At 42.2% G+C, this 26,498-nt stretch overlaps 1 protein-coding gene across 1 annotated transcript in view; it reads right to left on the bottom strand.

The window, feature by feature from the left end:
* The window catches only part of PDZD2 (PDZ domain containing 2), a 232,501-nt gene extending 206,283 nt beyond the window's left edge, over nt 1-26,218 (bottom strand). The window contains exon 1 of the mRNA XM_061189153.1: nt 25,743-26,218. Within this exon, the coding sequence (XP_061045136.1) occupies nt 25,743-26,218 (476 nt within the window). The remainder of the gene's footprint in view (nt 1-25,742) is intronic.
* Between the last annotated feature and the right edge of the window lie 280 nt (nt 26,219-26,498).

The raw sequence follows: 26,498 nt of genomic DNA, 5'->3' as shown, positions 1-26,498 counted from the left end.
ATGCTACAACACAGATGAACATTGAAAGCATCAAGCTAAGTGAGAGAAGCCAGGCACAAAAGACCACATACCAAAATATCTGGAATAGGGAAATCTACCGAGACAGAAAGTAGATTAGAGGTCACCAGAGGCTAGGAGAAGGAAGAAATGGGGAATGACTGGTAATGGGTATGGGGCTTCTTTTTGGAAGGATAAAAATGTCTTAAAAGTAGATATTGGTGATATTCAACTCTTTGAATATATAAACCCACTCAATTATACACTATAAAAGGGTAAATTTTGTATGTGAATTGTACCTTAATAAAGCTGCTGTAAAGCAACAAAGTTTACTTTAATAATTCCTTAATATCATTATTAATCATATTATCCCTACCCTAGGGGTAAAGCAGTTTTCTGAGTCATGGATGCAAACCCCCCCATAAAATCAGGGATGTTGTATGTCTTACACACCAATATTTCCCCAATACATACAACCAGGGCTAAAACATAGTAGGTGGTCAATAGATATCCTTATATGAATAAAACAGTAGAGAGATTAAGAAACTGTTTAGAACCAGATATCCTGATTTCTGATTCTTCCTTCCATAGTGGAGAGGTGGGTAGACGGTGATACCATGAATAAGGAATTTGAGGTGACCTGGCCAGGATGCCAGGTACACTCCTTATTGGGAAATGGATATGCTGTTTATTTAAGATGGAGGTGCTCTCCTTTGGGATAGACATGCTATTTGGCGGATGGTTGGTAATGGGCAGAGCATCCCAGCCAAAAAACCCTCAGGTCTTGGAGGCAGGTAAACCTGGGCTCATTTCCAGGCTCTGTTCCTTAGCAGGTATGTTTGCCTAATCTTTCTCAGCCTAAATTTCCTCATCTATAAATGCAGATAATAATACATTGTTGGGTTGTTGTCAGAATTAAGTAAGAAGAGTATGTGTAATGCATTTAATAAATATTTTCATTGACATTATTAACATCTAATGACCAAACGGGTTTTCAAATACCTAATTAAAAAATGGAGATGGGCCAGTAGTTGTTTTCAGACCACTCAGAAGGCCCTGAAGAGGTTTGGACCTCACTCTACCCTCCCAACATGGTAGCATTGAGCAAAGTAGAGAAAAACAATGACTCCTTCCCCTCCCACAGCTCACACTCCCCAGCAGCCATCAGCCTGGCTTGAAACCAACACAGTTATCGGGGGTGGGGGGAGGTAGTAAAAAGTAGGAAATAGGAAATATCTCACCCTTAGGAGAGAAGAGGGACATAGGCAATTTATGTCACACATGTCAACCAATTACTCCCCCCCCCATTTTATAATGGTGTCATATTTAGTTGTTTTTCTTATTAAAAAGGAATACATGCCCATAAAAATGCAAATTATATCCAGGTATATCCTCTACATAAAGTAGAGGAGGGCCAGTTGAACCTGAACTGGTTCCTATCAGAAGCTGTAACCTCATTAAAAGAAAAAAAAAAAAAAGTTTTCATTTTGCTTGACACAGGTTAATAACACACCTGTAGAAACAAGTTACAATGCTAGAGAGTATTCTGTAATTGTTGGGAAGAATTGGGATTGTTTAAGATTTAAGTTAGTAAAGCAACCAGCACAGTGGCTAGCACATGGTAGGTCCTCAGAAAATGGTCACTATTATTCCCAACACCCTTCTCCCAAACACTCTGTGTGTGTAGTATGCACTACTATGAAATAAACAATTGAATAGTGCCCTCCAGAGGCCACTGGGATTCAACTGTGCTGACAGCTGAAAGTCTGGAAAGACCAAAGAGAAACTCAGCTTTATGAGGACAATGAAATCTAGTGGAAACGAGTCCAGTTAGGCGCCGTGGGAGCTGGTGCTGGGAACTGCGAGTCGCCAAGCCCCTGGAAGCTCCTGTCTCAGCCCTCCCTCTCTGGGGACATTGGAAGCTCCTGTCTCAGCCCTCCCCTCTCTGGGGACACTCTCAGCTCCGCCCATTTCTGCATGTCCACTCTGTGCTGCTCTAAAGGGACCGACTTCCTCTTGACGTCTGCCCTTCTGGGACTTCAGGCATGTGGCTCTGGCTCTCCCCGGACATGATTCTGGACCTGACTCCATTTGACCTTTCAGCTCATCTCAAATAGCTAAGCAGATTGGTCTCTCACTGGCTTGACTCCAAATTCCCAGGAGACAAAACTGCCCGCCTAGAGACTGCATTTAGTTTATCCATCCCTGGTGGGTGGCCAGTTGCTGCTGGAGGTAGGGGTGTGGTGTGTGTCTGGTGTGTGTGGTGTGTGTGTGTGATGTGTGTGTGTCTGGTGGTGTGTGTGTGTGTGTCTGGTGTGGTGTGTGTGTGTGCTGTGTGTGTGTGCTGTGTGTGTGTGGTGTGTGGTGTGTGTGGTGTGTGGTGTGTGTGTGTGGTGTGTGTGTGGTGTGTGTGTGCTGTGTGTGTGGTGTGTGTGTTGTGGTGTACGTGTGGTGTGTGTGTGTGTGTAGGGGAGGGAGAGAGGGCCAGGGTCACGTCGTACAAAACAGATTTAGCACATACAGAATATACAGACCTGTGGGAGGCATGTCAAAAGAGTCTGCCTTTCTCATAACAATGAGCTAATATTTATCGAGTTTATCATGCACCATGCACCCTACTAGGAGCTTTATAGGCATCACCTCATTTAATCTCACAACCTTCTTGTGAAACTTGATCCTGTTATCATCTCCCACCTTTAGAAGTAACTGCTGGTAACAATGGTTGTGTATCTTTCAGTAATTTAACTGATGCATTTTATTCCCACTTTAAAGATGAGGGAACTGAGGCTTAGAGAGGTAGAGTTTATTATCTGACTGGGGGAGACAAGATTTACACATGTTAAATGATTAGTAAATGACATGGGAGTGATTAAGTACTAAATTGTGTGTTGCCACAGTATTAGTTTTCATTGCTGGGTAACAAATTCCCACAAATGTAGAGGCTTTGGAGCAACCCTCATTGATTAGCTTGCAGTCCTATAGGTTAGAGGTACAGCACTGCACAATGGCACTCTCTGCTCCGTGTTTCATGAGACTGACATCAAGGTTTTGTCTGGGGCTGCCAACAATCTCATCTGGGGCCCAGAGACCTCTTCTAAGCTCATTGGTTGTTGGCAGAGTTTAGTTCTTTGCAGCTTTAGGACAGAGGTCCCCATTTTCCTGCTAGTTGTCAATCGCCAACTGCTCTCAGGTACTAGAGGTTGTACTTTTCCATGGCCAGTTCACACTGTGGATATTTGCTTTCCTGCAGGTCAGCTGAAGCATGTCTCCCTGGCTGCCCCTTCTGCTACCAGCCAGGGAATACTCTCTGCTTTTCAAGTGCTGGTATGATTAGGTCAGTCCCACCCAGATAATCCCCCCTTCCTAAAATTAACTGTGTCATGACACACCTTATCATGGGAGTAAAATCCATCCAATTCACAGTCCTGGGAGATATGAGGGTGTGTACAAGGTGGGAGTGTGTGGAATTCTCGGTGCCATCTTAGAATCCTGCCTATTATACCCATGAAAATAGATTTTGTATGTGCAGGTCAGAGCTGTTCCCAGGATGGGGAGAAGGAAAGGTTTCAGGGTTGGGGGGTGAGGATTGGACTAGGCCTTGAAGGATGGACCATGCTGGAAAAGACAGCATTTCCCTGAGATGGCCTTAGATACTCAACACCACGACTCAAGATAATTTGGGAAAATTAATAGGTAAGAATTTCAAACAATATTTAGAAAAAATTTCAGCACTGAGATGGAGGAAGAAGCTAGTACTACTAGATGTTACAACATGATCAAAATACTATGTGATGAGCATAAAAATAGACATATAGTTGAGAAGAACAAAAATAGAACACCCAGAAATAGAAATGTATGTATATGTGTATGTGTGTGTATCACAATAAATCAAGCCTTACAAATTAAGTGAAGAAAATTAATTATTAATAAATGATGTTTGGATAATTACATAGCAATTTAGGAAAAAAGAGACATAAAATTTCTACTACACATCAAAATAAATGCCAGCTAAATTAAATTTTAAATTATAAAGATAAATTTAAAATGCAATCATGAAAATTGGTAGAAGAGAGTTTCAGGTCTTCAGGAAGATAGCAACATCCTAAGATTAAAGCAGTGAAAAGACAATTACAAAAGAAAAAAACTCAAACTCATCCATAGAAACAGTTATAATTTCTACACAGTAATAACAACAATTTATTAAAAGATTAAGGGGAATTTTAACTGCAAAGGGATTAAAAAGATTAAGGTCTATTATATCTAAATGCATATTCCAATGCTGAAGACTAGGACTCGAATAGATAGTAGACAAAAGACATGAATAGATGATTTAGAAAACAGGGAAAATAAAATAGAGAAAAAAAAAAATTGGGGAAAATGGCCAAATTCTCTCATCAAATAAATGCAAATTAAAACCATAAAAGTGATCCGTATTTTAATTAACTTCTACTAAACATAATTTTAAATCATAATACCAAATCCTGAAATGATCCTGGTACACTGCACTCATACATTTTTGGTGAGAGTATAATTAGGTAAAGCCATTTGTGAAAAGCAATTTGGCAAAATGTCCTTTGACATAGTACCTTCATTCCAGGAAATCTGTCCCAAGAGCAGGATTCAAAAGGAAAGTCCTGGTCAAAAGCATTTCCAATGCAGTGTTACACACAGTATTGAAAAACTGGGAATGACAAAGAACATGCTTACCTAAATGATCATTAATGATTATACTCATCAAGACTATTAAGGTGGAACGTGTCTGAATATGTTATATGAAAAACAATAATACAGAATTCTGTATGTAAGATAATTTAATATTTTAAAAATATTCCTATGATACTGGTGAAAGAGAAAAACAACTTTTACATACTGTCAGTGGGGATACAAATTAGTGTAACCTCTTGGGCAAAACAATTTGCAATGAGCAAAAAACTTTTAATGGGATTTGTTTGAAGATTCCACTTCTAGGAATTTATCCTTCACATAAATGTACTTGTACAGTACACAGAGACGTGAACATACGATTTATTGCAGAATTGTTGACACAGCAAAGACTGCACAATGAAAATGCCCATTAATTGGTGATCAATTAAATAAATCACATTAGAACCCTTTGGTGGAATATTATATAGCTGTTGAAAAGAATGAGAGAGAAAATGATACGTTCTTCTGATTGAAACAATCTCTAAGATAGGTTTTTTTAAAAATTTTTTATTTATTTATTTATTTATGGCTGTGTTGGGTCTTCATTGCTGCGCACGGGCTTTCTCTAGTTGCGGCGAGTAGGGGTTACTCTGCCTTGCGGTGCGCAGGCTTCTCACTGCAGTGGCTTCTCTTGTTGCGGAGCACGGGCTCTAGGTGCATGGCCTTCAGTAGTTGTGACTTGCGGGCTCTAGAGTGCAAGCTCAGTAGTTATGGCGCATAGGCTTAGTTGCTCCATGGCATGTGGGAATCTTCCTGGACCAGGGCTCGAACCTGTGTCCCCTGCATTGGCAGGCGGATTCTTAACCACTGTGGCACCAGGGAAGTCCTTACGATAGGTTTTTATTTTATTTATTAATTTTTTAAATGAATTTATTTATTTTATTTATTTATTTTTGGCTGTGTTGGGTCTTCGTTTCTGCACAGGTCTTTCTCTAGTTGCTGTGAGCGGGGGCTACTCTTCATTGCGGTGCACAGGCTTCTCATTGCGGTGGCTTCTCTTGTGGCTCACGGGCTCTAGAGTGCAGGCTCAGTAGTTGTGGCACACAGGCTTAGTTGCAGCATGTGGGATCTTCCCGGACCAGGGCTCAAACCCGTGTCCCCTGCATTGGCAGGCAGATGCTTAACGACTGCACTACCAGTGAAGTCCTAAGATAGGTTTTTAAATTTAAAAAAAATTAAGATGCAGTATAGTGTGGATAGTGTGCCCCTGTTTGTGTAAAAGAGAAGTAACACAGAGAATTTGGATATGCTTAGAGAATTCTTGGAAAGATACCCCCAAACTGGTAATGGACGGGACCCTGGGGTGCAGCTAGAGACTAGAGAGTGGGGTCTGAATCAAGGAGAATTCTCACTCACTGTCTACTGTGAACATTCTGTTCTACTTGAATGTTTTGCCATGTACAAGCATTACTTTCCAATGGTAAAATAATAGTTAAGAAAGGTAGCCTGAAAATTATATATTGCAGATGAACATAGATGAGATGGAAATAGACGAATCTATTGAGTTAGCGTGGTGGGGCTATATTTGCATGGTCACAGATTAGATACTAACATAGAAAAATTAAATTAATTGAGAATTAGGGTAGTAGAATTGTAAGTCATTGTTTCCTTTAAAATGCCACTTCAACATTGTTTTAATGTTGCCACTGAAATAAAGATTAGTGTGGGGCGAGGGACTGGGTGCCTGAGGAATTAACTAATAGCTCTATAAATATGCTGCTCTGGAATGAATAAAGGGAAGAATAATCAGACAAAGAGAGCTCGCAAAATGGTCCAGGGAGCAAGCAGTTAGCAAGAGGAGTACAGCCAGGGTGTCTATGCTTGGTGGGAGGGCTGACCAGGACACCCCATGGTGGGAACTCAGGGGCCACCTGGAAAGCAAGCGCGAGGGAACTGGGAGGGTTTAGGAAGAGGGTGCATGCCTGCAGAGCCTGAAGAAACCAGCCCTCTGGAGAGCCAGTCAAGGAGGAGTGGTGGGCGTGGGGCTGATGAGAAACATCTAGATCCCACAAATCTCAAATGAGACATTTCCTTAGGGGGTAGGGCTAACCTTTGTACCTGTGAGATGACTACTCTGGAAATGCTGATTTCTCATGCCTCTCAGAAAAAAAAATGTGAGCATGCACCCCATATATATATGTTTATTTATTTAATGTGTACATGTACTATTAGTACTATTGTACTAATACATTAGATACATTATAAAACATATATGAAAAAGCTACATTTTTAAAATATACACTTAATATGAAGTGCTTAATATTTTAAAATCTTTTTTCACCTTTACTAAAATAAATCACATAAAGTGAATATTATTTTTAGTAAAAGCTATATAGTTAAATATACTCCAAGGTCTTCAAAAACTTGGCTTAACATTTTGGAATGTGATAATTCACAAGTACGGTCTGAAGTTCAGAATAAATGGATGCTGGTTTTAAAGGCTGCCACAGCTGAAGCTATCTCACAAGGATAGGGAGCTCCAAATGGAAAAAATACATTAGTGGCAGCACTTAATAAAAAGTAATATTCATTTTGCAGCCCTATCTACCACTTGTGCAAAGGTTTTGGTTAAAACTTTGTGTTAATTTTCAATTTGGTTGAGTTTTTCTTGCCAAGTTATTGAGAGGTACTGTCTTTTAAAATAGTTTTTAACATATAAGTTTTGTAAAATTCTTTGGAAGATTTAAAAAATAGAAAATTTTGTTCTCAAGATTTCATATATGTGCATATGAAACATTTGTTGGCAAACATAGCATTTTGGGGGAAAAAAGTAATAAGCATGGAAACATTTCCAAAAATCCATTTTGAAAATGCTCTTTCCATAGCATGAATTTCTTTCAAATAGTAGTTACTACTTTCTTATCGTTGTTGCAGTATCGTCTTTACCTTGAAAGACAGGTTATGTCTGTTTGTGTTTGCAAAAATTGCCTCCAGGCTGTGGGCCCCAGGACCTGCCCATGCTGTCCCAGGAGGGTGTGGCCAGCTTCCGTGACTGGAAAATCCATCAGTGCATGTCAGAACCCACCTTGCTGCCCCGGGAGGGCATGGACAGCTCTCACTACTGGGAAATCCACCAGTGGGTGCCGGGACATGCCCCACTGTCCCGGGAAGATGTGGATAACTCCCCCCGCTAGGAAATCCATCAGCGAGTGCCAGGAGCTGCCCGCCATCCCAGAAGCATGCAGAAACCTCTCACTACTAGGAAATCTGCCAGTGGGTGCCGGGACCTATCCCGCTGTCCCAGGACGGCACAGATAGCTCCCCCACTAAGAAATTTGCCCAAAGGAGGGACTGAAACCACAGCTGAGCCCCAGGGGCTATGTGACTAATGAAGAAGAGCTGAAATCTCTCCTCGAGGCTGTGTGAACTGTGGAGTTACACCTCCACTGAGGGCTTCCTAAATTCAGCGCCTGTGAAACATCTGAAAGGACAACAAGTACTCTTGCAACTGGAACAGGTCTGGCTTTAGCAGCTGTAAGCTCTGTGGGCATGTACACGTGGACGTAGGGACAGACCAAAGTTCAAGGTGCCTCCATAGCTCCCACAGTGGGTCCAGGTGCATGACTACCACAGTACTGGGACCTAACCTCAGTGGACCTGCACCGGTGGCTGGGTGAAAACAACATCTGAGAGTCACCAGGGCCAATTGCTGGCATACCCACAGTTAAGGCAGGACTGAGAGCAGTGCCAACAACAGTCCACTTTGTGAGCTCGTGCAGCATGTGAAGAGAACAGAGCACATTCACAGGTGAACAGCTCCAAAGGAGGAAAACTCAGTGGCTTCCCTCCCAGTGGGAGTGCTCCAATCCCACCTACGTTGCACCGCAGATCAGAATCACAGCTAAGAAACAGATCTGGGGGCCTCTACTCCAACAACTAGGGAGCAGACCCCACCCCTGACAGGGCAGTGACAACCACAGAGCAAAGGGGAGGCCCCGCTCAATATCTAGTGCAGGATCTGATCACCACAACACCAACCAAACCCCATATCAATGGGATAATGTCACAAGCCTCTGGACCAACCTCACCCACCAGGGAGCAGATTCCAGAAGCAAGAGGAACTGCAATCCTGCAGCTTGCAGAAAGGAGACCACAAACACAGTAAGTGTGACAAAATGAGATGGCAGAGAAATATGCTGCAGATGAAGGAGTCAGATAAAAACCTAAAAGAACAACTAAATGAAGAGGAGTTAAGCAATCTATCTGAAAAAGAATTCAGAGTAATGACAGTAAAGATGATCTAAGATCTTGGAAACAGAATGGAGGCACGGATAGAGAAGATACAAGAAAAGTTTAACAAAGACCTAGAAGAACTAAAGAACAAACAAACAGAGATAAATAATGAAATGAAAAATACACTAGAAGGAATCAATAGCAGAATAACTGAGGCATAAGAACGGGTAAGTGACCTTCTCTGCTGCAGAACAGAATAAAGAAAAAAGAATGAAAAGAAATGAGGACAGTCTCAGAGACCTCTGGGACAACATTAAATGCACCAACATTCAAATTATAGGGGTCCAAGAAAAAGAAGAAAAAGAGAAAGGGCCTGATTTGAAAAAAATATTTGAAGAGCTCATAGTCGAAAACTTCCCTAATATGCGAAAGGAAATAGTCACCTATGTCCAAGAAGCACAGAGAGTCCCATATAGGATAAACCCAAGGAGGAACACACTGAGACACATATTAATCAAACGAACAGAAATTAAATACACAGAAAAAATATTAAAAGCAACAAGGGAAAAGCAACAAATAACACACAAGGGAATCCCCATAAGGTTATCAGCTGATTTTTCAGCAGAAACTCTGCAGGCCTGAAGGGAGTTGCAAGATATATTTAAAGTGATGAAAGGGAAAAACCTATAGCCAAGAATACTCTACCCAGCAAGGCTCTCATTCAGATTCGACAGAGAAATCAAAAGCTTTACAGACAAGCAAAAGCTAAGAGAATTCACCACCACCAAACCAGCTTTACAATAATTGCTAAAGGAACTTCACTAGGCAAGAAGCACAAGAGAAATAAAAGAGGAAGGGAAGAAAAAAGACCTATAAAAACAAACCCCCCAAAATTAAGAAAATGGCAATAGGAACATACATATTGATAATTACCTTAAATGTAAATGGATTAAATGCTCCAACCAAAAGACATAGACTGGTTGAATGGATACAAAAACAAGACCCATATATATGCTATCTACAAGATACCCATTTCAGTCCTAGGGACACATACAGACTGAAAGTGAGGGGATGGAAAAAGGTATTCCATGCAAATGGAAATCAAAAGAAAGCTGGAGTACCAATACTCATATCAGACAAAATGGACTTTAAAATAAAGACTGTTAGGCTTCCCTGGTGGCGCAGTGGTTAAGAATCTGCCTGCTACTGCAGGGGACACGGGTTCGAGCCCTAGTCTGGGAAGATCCCACATGCCGTGGAGCAGCTGGGCCCGTGAGCCATAGCTACTGAGCCTGCGCGTCTGGAACCTGTGCTCCGCAACAAGAGAGGCCGCGATGGTGAGAGGCCCGTGCACCGCGATGAAGAGTGGCCCCTGCTTGCCGCAACTGGAGAAAGCCCTCACACAGAAACGAAGACCCAACACAGCCAAAAAAAAAAAAAAAAAAAAAAATTAATTAATTAATTAATTAATTAAAAAAAAAAATAAAGACTGTTATGAGAGACAAGGAAGGAAACTACACAGTGATCAAGGGATCAATCCAAGAAGAAGACATAACAATTGTAAATGTTTAGGCACCCAACAGAGGAGCATCTCAATACATAAGGCAAATGCTAACATCCATAAAAGGGGAAATAGACAGTAACACAATAATAGTGGGGGACTTTAACACTCTACTTACACCAACGGACAGATCATCCAGACAGAAAATTAATAAGGAAACACAAGCCTTAAATGACACATTAGACCAGATAGAATTAATTGATATTTATAAGACATTCTATCCAAAAGCAGCAGAATATACTTTCTTCTCAAGTCCACATGGAACATTCTCCAGGATAGACCACAGCTTGGGTCACAAATCAAGCCTTGGTAAATTTAAGAAAACTGAAATTGTATCAAGCATCTTTTCCGACCACAGTGCTATGAGATTAGAAATCAATTACAGGGACTTCCCTGGTGGTGCAGTGGTTAAGAATCCACCTGCTAATGCAGGGGACATGGGTTCGAGCCCTGGTCCAGGAAGATCCCACATACCGTGGAGCAACTAAGCCTGTGTGCCACAACTACTGAGTCTGCACTCTAGACCCCGCAAGCCATAACTACTGAGCCCACGTGCCACAACTACTGAAGCCCACGCGCCTAGAGCCCATGCTCTGCAACAAGAAAAGCCAGTGCAATGAGAAGGCTATGCACCACGACGAAGAGCAGCCCCCGCTCGCTGCAACTAGAGAAATCCCACGCGCAACGACAAAGACCCAACACAGCCAAAAAAAATTTTTTTAATTAATTAATTAATTCAAAAAATAAAGAAATCAATTACAGGAAAAAACTGTGAAAATTACAAACAATGGAGGCTAAACAATATGCTACAAAATAACCAATGGATCACTGAAGAAATCAAAGAGGAAATCAAAAAACACCAAGAAACAAATGACAATGAAAACACAATGACTCAAAACCTATGGGATGCAGCAAAAACAGTTCTAATATGCAAGTTTATAGCAGTACAATCTCACCTCAAGAAACAAGAAAAATCTCAAACAAATAACCTAACCTTACACCTAAAGCAACTAAAGAAAGAAGAACAAACAAAACCCAAAGCTAGTAGAATGAAAGAAATCATAAAGATCAGAGGAGAAATAAATGAAATAGAAATGAAGAAAACAATAGCAAAGATCAATGAAACTAAAAGCTGGTTTTTTGAGAAGATAAACAAAATCGATAAACCTTTAGCTAGCCTCATCAAGAATAAAAGGGAGAGGACTCAAATCAATAAAATTAGAAATGAAAAAGGAGAAGTTACAATGGACACCGCAGAAATACAAAGCATCATAAGAGAATACTACAAACAACTATATGCCAATAAAATGGACAACCTGGAAGAAATGGACAAATTCTTAGAAAGGTATAAGCTTCCAAGACTGAACCAGGAAGAAACAGAAAATATGAACAGAACAATCACACGTAATGAAATTGAAACTGTAATTAAAAATCTTCCAACAAACAGAAGTCCAGGACCATATGGCTTCACAGGCAAATTCTGTCAAACATTTAGAGAAGAGCTAACACCTATTCTTCTCAACCCCTTCCAAAAAAATCACAGAAGAAGGAACACTCCCAAGCTCATTCTATGAGGCCACCATCACCCTGATACCAAAACCAGACAAAGATGTCACAAGAAACAAAACTACAAGCCAATATCACTGATGAGCATAGACACAAAAATCCTCAACAAAATACTCGCAAACAGACTCCAACAACACATTAAAAGGATCATATGCCATGATCAAGTGGGATTTATCCCAGTGATGCAAGGATTCTTTAATACAAGCAAATCAATGTGATACACCATATTAACAAATTGAAGAATAAAAGCCATACGACCATCTCAATAGATGCAGAAAAAGCTTTTGACAAATTCAACACCCATTTATGATAAAAACTCTCCAGAAAGTGGCCATAGAGGGAACCTACTTCAACATAATAAAGGCCATATATGACAAACTCACAGCAAACATCTTCTCCATGGTGAAAAACTGAAAGCATTTCCTCTAAGATCAGGAAAAAGACAAGGATGTCCACTCTCACCACTATTATTCTACATAGTTTTGGAAGTCCTAGCCACTGCAATCAGGGAAGAAAAAGAAATGAAAGGAATACAAATCGGAAAAGAAGAAGTAAAACTGTCACTGTTTGCAGATGACAGGATACTATACATAGAAAATCCGAACGATGTTACCAGAAAACTACTAGAGCTAATCAATGAATTTGGTAAAGTTGCAGGATACAAAATTAATACACAGAAATCTCTTGCATTCCTATACACTAACAAGGAAAGATTAAAAAGAGAAATTAAGGAAACAATCCCATTTACCATTGCAACAAAAAGAATAAAATACCTAGGAATAAACCTACCTAAGGAGGCGAAAGACCTGTACTCAGAAAACTATAAGATACTGATGAAAGAAATCAAAGACGACACAAACAGATGGAGAGATATACCATGTACTTGGATCGGAAGAATCAATATTGTGAAAATGACTATACTACCCAAAGCAATCTACAGATTCAATGCAATCCCTATCAAACTACCAATGGCATTTTTCACAGAATTAGAACAAAAAATTTTACAATTTGTATGGAAATACAAAAGATCCCGAATAGCCAAAGCAGTCTTGAGAAAGAAAAATGGAGCTGGAGGAATCAGGCTCCCTGACTTCAGACTATACTACAAAGCTACGTTAATCAAGACAGTATGGTACTGGCACAAAAACAGAAATATAGATCAATGGAACAGGATAGAAAGCCCAGAGATAAACCCACGCACCTATGGTCAGCTAATCTATGACAAAGGAGACAAGAATATACAATGGAGAAAAGACAGTCTCTTCGATAAGCGGTGCTGGGAAAACTGGACAGCTACATGTAAAAGAATGAAATTAGAATACTCTCTAACACCATACACAAAAATAAACTCAAAATGGATCAAAGACCTAAATGTAAGGTCGGACAGTATAAAACTCTTAGAGGAAAGCATAGGCAGAACACTCTTTGACATAAATTGCAGAAAGATCTTTTTTGATCCACCTCTTAGATTAATGAAAATTAAAACAAAAATAAACAAATGAGATCTAATGAAACTTAAAAGCTTTTGCACAGCAAAGGAAACCATAAACAAAATGAAAAGACAACCCTCAGAATGGGGGAAAATATTTGCAAACAAAGCAACTGACAAGGAATTAATTGCTAAAATATACAACCAGCTCATGCAGTTCACAGTTCAATGTCAAAAAAACAAATAACCCAGTCAAAAAATGGGAGGAAGATGTAAATAGACATTTCTCCAAAAAGACATACAGATGGCCAAGAGGCACATGAGGCACTAATAATTAGTGCTCAACATCACTAATTATTAGAGAAATGCAAATCACAACTACAATGAGGTATCACCTCACACCAGTCAGAATGGCCACCATCAAAAAAAATCTACAAACAGTAAATGTGGAGAAAAGGGAACCCTCCTACACTGTTGGAGGGAATGAAAATTGATACAGCCACTATGGAGAACAGTAGGAATTTCCTCAAAAAAACTAAAAATAGAACTACCATATGACCCAGCATTCCAACTCCTGGGCATAAACTCAGAGAAAACCATAAGTCAAAAAGATACATGCACCCCAATGTTCATTGCAGCACTATTTACAATAGCCAGGACATGGAAACAACCTAAATGTCCATCAACAGAGGAATGCATAAAGAAGATGTGGTACATATAAATGATAGAATATTACTCAGCCATAAAAAGGAAGGAAATAGGGCCATTTGATATGGATGATGTGGATAGACCTACAGACTGTCATACAGAGTGAAGTAAGTCAGAAGGAGAACAACAAATATCGTATAATATCGCTTATATGTGGAATCTAGAAAAATGGTACAAATGAACTTACTTGCAAAGCAGAAATAGAGACACAGATGTATAGAACAAACTCATGGATACCAAGGAGGGGAAGCAGGGGGTGGGATGAATTGGGAGATTAGGACTGATATATATACACTACTATGTATAAAATAGATAACGAATGAGAACCTACTGTATAGCACAGGGAACTTTACTCAATGCTCTGTGGTGACCTACATGGGAAGGAAATCTAAAAAAGAGGGGATATATGTATACGTATAATTGATTCATGTTGCTGTACAGCAGAAACTAACACAACATTGTAAAGCAACTATACTCCAATAAAAATTTTTTAAAAAATAGCCTCCAGGAAGCAGGCCATTGAGAACCACTTGTTCATAGATAAAGTGGGTAAATTTGAAACAACTGTCTTTTTTGTAGAAGGAAAAAAATACACAGCCATCTTTAAGTTGGATTACTCTAAATGCATTGCCTCAAGATATACATCAGACCTCTACAGAGTAAAACATTTCCATGGTCATTCCCCATCTTATTACAGAGAAGAGTAAAAATTCTACTAATTTTAAAAGTCTTATTTTTACAAAATTAACCATACTGATGACATTCTTTAGCATTTTGGGCACTTCTGTCTTTAGCTTCTTGGCTGTATCAACTTTCCTAGGACCAATGCAGTGAATCAGTTTCATGTTCTGACCTATTTTTATAACCTTACCCTGAATTTAAAATTCTAATCAAAGCAGCTGTTACCTTATATAATTTCCCCAGAAAGCATTATTTTAACTAACGAAGTCACTGCCTTTTAAAAATATATCCTTTCTGGTACCTCTTCTCTTTAGTGACTCATGCATAAGTAGGTGTCCTATTGCACTAGTGAAGCAGAACCAAGCAAATACCCTTATTTGGAACATGTGAGAAACAGCCGTACTTTTCTCAAACCATACAGCAAACTGCCACATGACATACTGTTTCTTTAAAACTTCAGCAATGTTTCTGTGTACCTTTTAGTAGAATTTGCTGAAAAAATCAGGCATTTTATTTTGTAGCTATATTGTCTTCTATGTATTATTTTAGCTATTTTTACCACATCAGTGAGAATGAGGGTTTTCCTAATGGCATGTGACATTTTGCCTTAAGCCATTAAGTAAAAAGAAATTCCAAATAGGCTGGTAAAATATTCAGTTTACTAAAATTCTGGACTAGATTTAGTATTGAATAATTTTAAATATTGCTAAAACATTTAACACTATTTGTATTCATGTGGTGGATATTTAGATTTTAAATATCTTGTTAATTATCATGACTTCCTACCATCATTAGGGATTAACTCAAGGTACAATCTGCTTATGGTGAGGTTTTTCTTTAATAATAGAGACTGGAAATTTGCATTTCACATAGTCTCTTGATAGCTTTGAATTTTCATTTTTCGTCTGACTTCTTGTCACTCTGAATAGACTGTCATCAGTTTACCTTATAATGTGGTTGAGCACATACCAGTGGTAAAAAAAGGGTCAACCCAGCCATTTTCTTATGGTTTGCTTACACCTGCATTAATTATTTTTAATCCTTTTTTTTTCCCTCAAGAATTTTAGTTTATCTATTCATTTGGTAAAGTTAATTTAAATCCTACAAAAATACGTACTTTAATTCATAAGCCTACTTCACTGAGTGAGCCTACATAAACTATATTTCCTTGAAATGAGTCAAAAGTGAATTAATCGGTGAGAGGACCTTTGTGGATCACCTCTTCTTCCCTCAGGACATGTCACATACCACACAGGACATGGGATCCTCTGACATACAGATTGAATAAGGATGCCAGTGTCAATCCATATCTAAAATATTAGCCAAGCTCAATTTCTTATTTTTTTAAGATAAAAATATAACTTGAGATGTTAATAATTTTTTCCCTCACCCCATGGATCTTCTTCTCATCCCACTTGGACGACGAACTTTCTCAAGCAAGAACCATTTCTGGTGACTGCCATTTAAGTCATCTCTGCCTATTCTGCTGGGTCAGACAGGAATCTCACGGGAATGGACATCTGGACTAAATAAAACCCTTGAGTCAGGGAAAACCCTCAAGACTTGCCATGCAATTTGACAGAGACCTGTATTTAATGGAGCTTGAATTTTTAAGAAGCACACCTACTTCCTCTTCCCCTGATAACAGTTCAGACCTCCTTCAGGGACATTTGTGAAAATATATCTGTGATCCCAAACGTCAAAAGTTTCTTAATAAATCCTAGCTCCATTTAAATGGTCTAACCTTCAAGTCCAGCTTAAGGGCAGAACAAATATGCACTTCAGCCTTGGAAATAGCTCAGTCCTCCCCCTTTCCCTCCCCCACCTCCCCAATGGCTAAATTTAAGCCCAAGAGACATTGTAAATGATAGAATCATCCTTTCTCTGGTGACGAAAGAACTCTGAATGAGATAACTTTGGGATGAATCAGCCATTAGACCATCGCTGATGTCCCTGTATCCAGGTTTCTGTGGCTCAGGGGTACAAAGGACCCGGATACTCAACCTGGGGTTGCTCTGTCCATTTCAACATTGGAAAGCCTAGGCATCCAAAATGCCACTAGAAGCCACTTCTCCACGACCATTTATTTAAAATAATATAACTTAAACTCATACCCTCAAAATCTTTGGAGGAAGATCATATATCAAAAAAGAAGCCCATGAAGAAATCTATGTAACTGTTGAAAACCCATGTTTTATTATAAATTGCACAGAAGATACACACACACACACACACACACATACACACACACACACACGGGTCCTGAAAATATCAGATTTTATTCCCATCCAGGAGAAGGCAGCAACCCATAGTCCAACACCAAAAGACAGGAGTTCAAGTCTCCGAACCTCTGTGCTTGGCAAACAGGTTAATTGGGAACAGCGAAGCCAGGCCACATGGTTACCTGCCTCCACTCCAGAAGACTAGAGAGGAACAAGGATCAAAACAGGTGCTGAAGTTTGGACAATGACCTTTTGGAAAAGAAAAACTCTTGAGGGCATCTGGTGCTCAAAATGAGAGAATAAAAATGCTTATCACTTATTTAATACCTGGACATAAAAATGAAGTAGAAGTCAAAATTCTTGAATATGGCCCAGGAGTGCCCAGAGAGAGAAGGCTATGAAGTCAGGCTGGTAGGACTATAATCACACTGAGATGATCTAATCCTTTTTTCCTCTTTATGGTTTACAGTTACAACAATTCTCAAAAATAATGCTAAAAGTTTCAAAGCGAGTGTCTCAAGTGGGAGATTTGGGTTTTCCATCTCCCATGGCTGAAGTCAGTCCCCCAGCAGTGGCTCTCATGGGGGGTACCAGAAGAAGCAGGTCACTGGGATGAAATGAAAGAGCATCTCTGGATGGAGCTCTGCAACCTCACCCACTTTTAAATCATGAAAAGTGGCTCCTTTAATGTAATCTTTTCCCTCACAAGAACAAACGGACCTTGAAAAGCTGCTCTGTAAGTGGCCCTGGAGTTGCCTGCAGGCTGTAATTGAGGGCTCGCCAAAGATGCTAGGTTTCTAAAGAAATCCACCCCATTGGCTGGCAGAGTGTTTGACATTGCCCTGCTACTCACCCTTCCCTGAGGCTTTCTGATTCCAGGAGGCTTAAGCTGGGCTGGGGAAGGACAACTTCCCCTGACCATCTGTCGCCAAGAGCTAAGCACGAGTGGGCTTATCAGATCAGCTACTTACCTACTTGTAGGGGACCGGGGCTGTGAGTGTTAGGAGGGGATGCCATGGGGGGAACAGGGATGGGGCACCTCCTGGGGGCAGCACGAGGACACCAGGTACCAAAGAGGAGAGGGATGATGCCTGAGTCCCCTTCTGATGAGGGATGGCTCAGATGTTCCCATTCTAGAGAGAGCTCTGAAGGCTGAAAACACCATCCTAACGGCACAGTTGAGAAACCCACACAGCCGAATGAATAATAAGCTTGACTAAAATGCCCAGCACCATGCTCGACTTCAACCACAAGAGGGCAGGCGATGGCAGAAGATGGTCTACAGCCTTGCCCAGAAAGTGCTTGGAAGACCTGAGGGAAAGTTCAGTCCAAGGGTCATCAATTACACATTTATGAAGCTGCTATAAGTTAAACTCTTGTTGAGAAGGAAGGTTCTAGATGTAACCAACATCCATTTAGAGAATGGATGTAGAAATATGTAGAAAAACTTGATTTTCTATTTGTTTCTTACCGTCAACAGTAAAGTGCAAAAAATGTTTTTCTAATTTCATTGGTTACTGTTTGTAGTGTTGAAGAAAAAGTTCTAGAATTTGAGCCAGAGGCCCTGAATTCTGGTCCTTGCTCTTCTCTTAAGAAGATTCTTGACCCCAGGAAACCACCTCCTGGAGCCTCAGTTTCCTCCTTGGTACAATGATAAAATAGGACTTGGATGAACTCTGGGCTACCTTCCAGAAAACAAGACATAAAATGCAGTAGCATGTGGGGAAAGCAGGCTGAGAAGAACGAAGTGGGCACGAATGTAAGGTCCTGTAATGCTCCATTGACGCCGCATCCTTGGGGAATGGGCTGTTCCACGTGACGACTTTTCCAGATAATTGAATTTTAAATGCTGAAATTTGTTTTCCTTTTAACCTTCTGTAATGGAATCTTTCTGAAGTGTATTACACGCCTCTCTGGCTTCTTAAATGGAAAACTGAATATAATTTAACCTTTCCTGAATGTTCTAGGTCATCATGATGACTACCTCTTACTATATATACAGTCCTGAATAGAGCACTGGTGCCTTTGGGCACAGTATTCAGGTAAGCAGGACCCTCGTGCGTAATGTCCCCAGAGACTATATTATAAAGCTATAATTGGCAATTCTTCCTTCCTGCAATCTCCTACATCACTACCTGCAGTCATTTCTCCAAGTAACACCTTCTAGCAGCCTCCTGATACCCTGTTTAAAATCTGCTATAACCTAGAGAGAACTCAGGGTTGCCATGGGTAACCGGTGTCTGAGCTTGTAACAACTCTAAATTTAATTTTACACACAGTTAGTACTGTGCTGAAGGTTACCTCTGGCCAGGGCTGATATTCAGCTAGTTCGCCCAGTAGTAACGCCCCTGTACCAGCTGGCCAATCGCCCTGAGCTCCCCAGGTCCTCCTGCCAGCCCAGCACCTTGGCCCCTCTCCTGGGACCACATATATATCTCACACCCCAGTAACTCAAAGGTGCAGTCTGGCTCTGGGGGGGGGGGGCGCCAGGATGCACTAGCATCCTTTCCTACAGGCTGGTACCCACGCCATACAGGTCGCTCAGTATTTGAATATCACCCCGGTTTCCGGGCTGAAGATTATCCCCTTTCCTGCTGAGCAAACTGCCAGAGTTTTAGCCTCTTCTCTGCCCCTCAAACTCAAAGGCTTTTTCTCGGTTCATGCTGTGCCCTGGGGTCAGGTCGCCTGAAGCCAGCTAGGAAGGGTGTTAAAAGCTACCTTTGATTGAACATCTACCATGTGCCAGAGGCCCCTGTTCGTTGCTCTGTGCCCTGCTCATACGTATTAATGGACAAAAAAGTCCACTTGAGGTTCACATCCTGGAAAATACATTTTAAGTGGAACATGGGCCCTTTTACTTTTCAGAAAAGGCTACTTGTTTTTGTTTTGGTGTGTGGGTTGTGTTTTAATTAATTCCACATTTTGTTACCAATTTGGAACAATCTGTCCGCAGGGAACAGATCTGGTTTACTTATAGAAAGCTGGCGGAGGGAGGGAGGGAGGGAATGGGGTTACAAAGTATTCCTTGTAGGAAATAATCTAAAAAACCTTCCCAGTTCTCCCTTCTCCAAAAAGACATATACAGAACATTCCAGAAAATCTCATCTTCCCCAGAGTAGGTATGATAGAGTCGCAGACAAAAACTTTCCTCCATGTGTTACCAGCTACGCCTGACAGATGGGGCATGTGACATCGAACGTTACTGGTATCCCTCCCCGTCTCAGAAAGTTTTCTAGAAGTTCACTCTGCAATGATGCTGCTACCACTCAAAAGAATGAGGGGTTCCCAGTGCTACTTGGGGATGCTGGAAGCAAACTGCCGACCTTGTGATTGTCAGTCAGGGAAAAAGCAGAAAGGGATCTGCAATTTTGGGACAGTCACAGGTTAAGCTTTGGAATCGGTTCTGGGGTGCAGAAGGGTGTCAAACCCATGGCTGTGAATTCTCTACTCTTCCCCCAGGGATGAACTTTCCAAATTGACCCTAAACGAATTTTTAAAATAAGCCAACCATGACCTCATCTTCTACATTTGGCACCTGCTTCTCCCATGCTTAGCACACATGCGATCTTCAGAGTGTTCTCTTCCGAAAACATCCACAGTGCTCTAAAGTTTCCAGAGTGACCTCGTCAGGGAGGAAATTGCCTGAATAACTGACTAGCCATAGGTGACAGGGTCAGAATATCATGTACATTAGTTTGCTAGAGCTGTCAAAATAAAGTACCACAAACCAAGTGGCCTAAGCAAAAGAAATGTGTCGTACAGTTCTGGATGCTAAAAGTCCAAGATCAAGGTGTTGGCAGAGCTATGCTCCCTCTGAGTACTGGAGAAATATCTGTTCCAGGTCCCTCTCTTAGCTTCTCATAATTCCTTGGCTTGCGGCAGCATGATGCCAGCCTTCACATGGCATTCTCCCTGTGTGCATGTCTATCCCCAGATCTGCCCTTTTTATAAGGACACTAGTCCTATTAGATTGGGGCCCACCTTACTCCCATACGACCTCATCTTAACTAATTACATCCACAGTGACCCTATTTCCAAATAAGGCCACATTCTGAGGTTCTTGGGGGTTAGGACTTCAACGTGTGAATTTGGGGGGTGGGACACACGATTCACCCCATAACATCATCTAAGGGAGTTTTGAATTCTAAATCAAACTCAAGAGAAGGAACAGAATGGATTGCCCAAAAGAGTGCCCCCTATTATAATTCCAAGTGATATTGTGGATGACTTATTGTGTTGGTGGGGGGGTAGGGAAGTTAGTGTATTGACACCTGAAATCTGTTGCTTACAAGTAAAGGTGACAAGGACCAAAGTATAACTCTGGTGCAGATTTGAGGTAGTACAGCACAGAAGTTAGGAACACAGAATGTGGTGGCAGCTAGACCCAAGTTCACATCTGGTTCTCGCTTTCTTAGGTGACCTTGGACAAGTTACATGGCCTCTCTGTGGTCAAGGTTCTCATCTAAAGCTGTCCTTTATAAAGTTGTGGTATGTATTAAATCACAGTGGGTGGCAGAGTGTCCCTATGGTAGCAACTGCTCAATAAACAGCATTTCTTATAATTATGCCAGAGAACTAAGGAGTGAATCTTGAAAAATCAACCTTGTCTCTTTCTCTCCTGTCTTGTGAACTTGCTGGTTGTTATGGGTATTGGGAAGTCAGGACTCCAGGAGCCCTTGCCTCATTACTTGATTCACTTTCATACTGTCTTGAAGACGAAGCAGAGGGTCTTGGCCTTCTCCTTCTCCTACCCCTACATCTGAGGGGTTCTGGGTAGACCTTCCCTTACCTGGCCCTTCATCATCCAGCACACACACAATAGCCCCATCAGAGAAGGGAAGTTCAGAGCCATGACTATTCCCTAGTAAAAAAGTTATGTTTGGAGGATTTACTTCCTTAGCCATGGAAAATTCCTAGAAGCCCAGTACATTAACTGTTTCCTTAGTTTCTGTATTCTTGATGCTCTGGCATTTGGGGCCTTGATCCTGGAGAGACTGCCTCCCCCGTCCCCTCCCCCCAACCACCCTGGGGCCAGCTAATTCCTAGATATAGCAAACAATTCCCCTGGGAATGTGCCTTTGCTATACTAACCAACCAGCCCAGAGCCCACACCCCAGCTGTCTTCTTTATCAAACTCTCACACATCAAGCCCATACTCCCCTGTCTAAATCACCTGGGGTCAGGTACTGGACAACTAGAGACCACCCCTATAGCTCAGAGCCTGCCAAAATTACTCAAACTATCCTATCCTAGGATTACTCAGTGTACCTACCATGCCTTGCCCAATCCATCCCTTGAAACCCCCAATAAAGGCTTTGGGCCATGCTTTCCCCTCTCTCCGCTCTGCCTCCTGACCAACGCTGGTGCTTCCCCCTGTGGCCCTGCACAGTGTGCTGTGCCTCCTGTTTCTAGGGATCTGTGAGCATAAACTTCTTCCTTCATGACAGTCATTTCCCTGTCTGCAGGTCTTACCATACTTGATTCAAACAAATCCCAGGCACATTTTAGAACACCCACAGGCCTGTTCCTTGACCTTTTTCCTATTTCCGTTCCCCAAGCTCCTCATCTTCAGCTATTTTAGCCCAGATGCCAACTGGCCACACCTGCCTGAATGTTTCTTCCTGACCACACTAGGCGGAGTGGTGCACTGGATCGGATATCCAGCTGGGAGTCAGCAGAGGGAGAATGAGAGTCAGCTCTGCCAGTTATCACTGGCCGGGCATCACGGGAACACCATTTCACCTCTGTGGGCTTCTGGAACCAAAACACCAGCTCAGGTGGCCCAAGTGAAACGTTTCATAGATCTCTCCTAATATGTTAGCAAAGGTGGCTAACTTCCTTCCCACCCCCACTCCACTATCCTGACACACTTACCCAGGGTCTCAAAGCTAGTTTCCAGAAGACCTGTGGAGAGAACCCAGAATCCCAGGCTCAGTCCTACTGCTTCTTCCATCACATCATACTTGCTCCTTCCTCAGAGCTTCCATGAAAGAGTCTAGTGCTGTGTTCTATCTTCTCATGACCCTGGGCCCATCACCTTTCTATTCTTCTGTATCTTCTTTCTTTGCAAAATGGGCATCATCCTATCACTTGCTCCAACGAGTAAATTAAAATCACCAAGGAATCCTCCCCTGTAGCTGTAAAACCATCTTATTCCAGGGCCAGATATACTTTCAAAGCCTGGGACAGAAAACTTTGCCTCTTAAAGACTCCATAGCCAAAAGCGGTACAAGAGAAGAGCTTCCTAAACAGATAAAGAACATTTCCCAAGTATGGGAAGACTTTCTCCAACGTCCTAAAGACTCCACCAATCTCTTGGATAAGAAAATCCCAGTCTTCCAAAACACTCTCCATGCACAATAGTCATCCTGATGCTTTTATTGAGCACTATTATTGTACTAGACATAGTACTAAGCCCTACATGTGCATTATTTCATCATTTAGTCATTGGTATCAATAGATATTTGTTCTTATTTCACAGATGGTAAATCAGACTCTGAGAGGGATGATTTTCCCAAGGTCGACCAGCTGGTAAGTGGGGAAACCTGGGGAGGCAGCCCCGGTTGTCTGGCTTCAGAGCTGCAGCTCCTGACCATAGGACTCTCCTGCTGGATGTGCCCTCCATGCTCCTCCTTCTACCTCTCCATCCAAACCCACTCCCTTCAAATCAGGCAGATGCAAATGATGAGGACATTCAAGAATAGCTTTGAAAGGGTTGCCTCATAGTGATCCCCACTTCTAACCCTAAGGAACCCACCACCAGGGACTAGAGTCACCTTATCAAGTCCTTGTAGCATCTTGAGTGCTATGGTGGTCAGCACTGCTTCTTTGCTAAGAGCAATCTCTAATCCCAAATAAAAACATTTATATGCAACATCACTCCTGAAAATGATCAGTGTCTCCCAGTAACTGCCAGTTAGGCACTCAGCCATTAGCCAAGAGCATCCCATCAGTCCAAGAGGCAACCCAAAGGAAATACTGGTGAAAGTGTCTACAGAGTAAGTACTCACATCAACCAGCCAGCCCTGTGCTATGTCCTTTCCATGAACTGGCTCATTTAAACTCAGACCATGTTGCATGTGCCTAATGACTTCTTGTTTGACCCCCCCCACCCCATATCCACTCTCCACCTTTTTCTACCCTGCCTTTTGTCCCAGGAGGCTCACACATATGAACAACATCAGTGGGATCCCTTGCCCCTGGCTGATTCCCATTGATGGGAAGCTCTGGTAGGAGACGGAAAGGAAGGAAAAGATTGGAGTCAAGGTATTTTTGCACTGTTTTTCTCTCTTCAAGGTCTTCTCGGGTTAGATGTATCCCCCATCAAAAGGTCACCATGATTTCCAAGGTGCCCTTCTCTCTATGATTCTCTCCTTCTGGGATATAGGAGACCTCCTCACAGGAGCCCCTGAAGGCTTGACAAAACTTACACATCTCAGAATATCTTCAAACTTCTCTTTTCCTGTCTCTTTCATATATACCCATCTTTAAAACCCTGCTGTGCAGTAATGGATTAACTTGGCAGGTTTGGAGTATTCAATACCTGTGCATTCCAAAGAAAGGAATGTCCCTTGACCAGCTCCTGGGAGGTAACGTCTAAGCTCTTGAAATATCCTGCCTGATAAGAGTGTCTTTGTATACCTGGGGCCTTGGGCCACACCAGATAGTTTATGCTAATAATGTGATCTATGATGGCGGCTTTGGGCCATGTGTTACTAGTTTGGCCTCTGGAAGGACTGGATACTTCGTAACTAAGGTCAGCTACACAGGCATGGAGTGCTTGTGTGACCGACCCCCAATAAAAACCCTGGACACCAAGGCTTGGGCAAACTCCCCTGGTTAACAATACACTGTTAAGTGTCGTCACACATCATTGCTGAGAGAATTGAGTGTTTCTGTACAGCTCTGCTAGGAGAGGACAACTGGAAACTTGTTCCTGGTCTCTCCTGGACTCTACTCTATGCACCCTTTACCTTTGCTGATTTTAATCTGATTCCTTTCATTGTGATAAACTGTAACCGTGAGTAAAATAGCTTTTCTGAGCTCTGTGAGTTCCCCAAGTAAATCACTGAAGCTGAGAGTGGTCTTAGAGACCCTAACTCACCCAGAAAACAACAAAACAGTCCAATCATAACTTACTGCCATGGTAGGTTGTCACATGGGTAGAAAACAGAAATATGTTCATTCCGATAAGATCCAAATGGATCTTCCAGGATGGGGAAACTGGTGGGGTGGGGGATGGTCTAAAGACATTCTAAGCATCTCAAGGGTCTTCTGGACTGTGAGTCTGTGACAAAGGTGATATGGGACAGGCAGACGGAAACATAACCAGGACCTAAGCTTTGTTGCTCCGATCAGAGGTGAGATGCTAGGTTGAATGGAAAAGAGGGTCTAACTCAATGTGACATTTCTCCTACTCTTATCATGTACTGTTTCTCTTCTTTCTAACCCAAGTTTCAAGGAAAAAGGAGAAACTTTGAGCCTGAGTCTTCTAAGAGATAAGGAAGCAAAAAAAGAAACATATAAATACCAAAAAACTTCAACTTAGAGTGTGTATTTTCCCTCTGTATGATAAATGCCACTGGCTAATCACCACAGTAGGACTCACAACCCTCAGCAGCAGCCGATCCCAGCACCAGGCATAAGCGAACCACAAGGGTTCTGCATCCTGCCCCTACGCCAGCTGGCACTCCCCACTCACCTGGCCCCAGTGACATCAACTCCGACCATCAGCTGCCCATTCAGGGAGAGGATCTCATCCCGCAGTCGGACTTTCCCACTCTTCCCCGCCGGGCTGTTCTTCCTCAGCTCTGTCACCCAGATGCAGCCCACATCCAGCACGGGGCCCTGGTGGGTTTTCCTCTTCTTGCCCCCTCTGCGCTTTTCTCCATAGTCCCCGAAAACAGGGATGTTCCCAAAACTGAGGCCCACAGTCTCTGCGTCCCCCAGCTCCTTGGCGAGATACACAGTACAGATCTCCATCCCCGGGGGGCTGTGGTCAGGTGTGACCGCACTCTCATCCACAGCAAAGTTCAGCTGGATGTACTCCTGCAGCTTCCGGATGGCCGCCTGGCAGAGGCGCTGCTCCGGCCCGGCCCCGCCCTCCCGCAGGCTGTTCTGCAGCCACTGGTAGAGGAGGGGCAGGTGCAGTCCAGCATTGTCCTGGGTGATGGGCATGGTGCTCACTCCCAGACGCCAACGTCATGAGAGGACCTGCTCTTGGGGGCTGGGCCCTGCGGGGCCCCACGTCCCACGGGAACGCGGGCTGTCCTCAGCTTTGCCTGTGTTCATGTTCAGGCTGGCAGACGAGCCTAAGGAACACCTACTCCAGTTCTGGCTGTTTGCTTTGGCAAGAGGAGGATGGGACACAATTAGAACAACAGTGGAACAATCGCTGGGCCCAGAGTGTCAATGAGGGAAGGAAGGAAGTGTCTGAGCGGTCCGCGCTTGGTGCATT

Source organism: Eubalaena glacialis, chromosome 4, assembly GCF_028564815.1.
Source record: "Eubalaena glacialis isolate mEubGla1 chromosome 4, mEubGla1.1.hap2.+ XY, whole genome shotgun sequence".
NCBI classification, from domain to species: Eukaryota; Metazoa; Chordata; class Mammalia; order Artiodactyla; family Balaenidae; genus Eubalaena; species Eubalaena glacialis.
The sequence above is the reverse complement of the archived record's forward strand: the minus strand, read 5'-3'. Positions and strand labels throughout refer to the sequence as shown.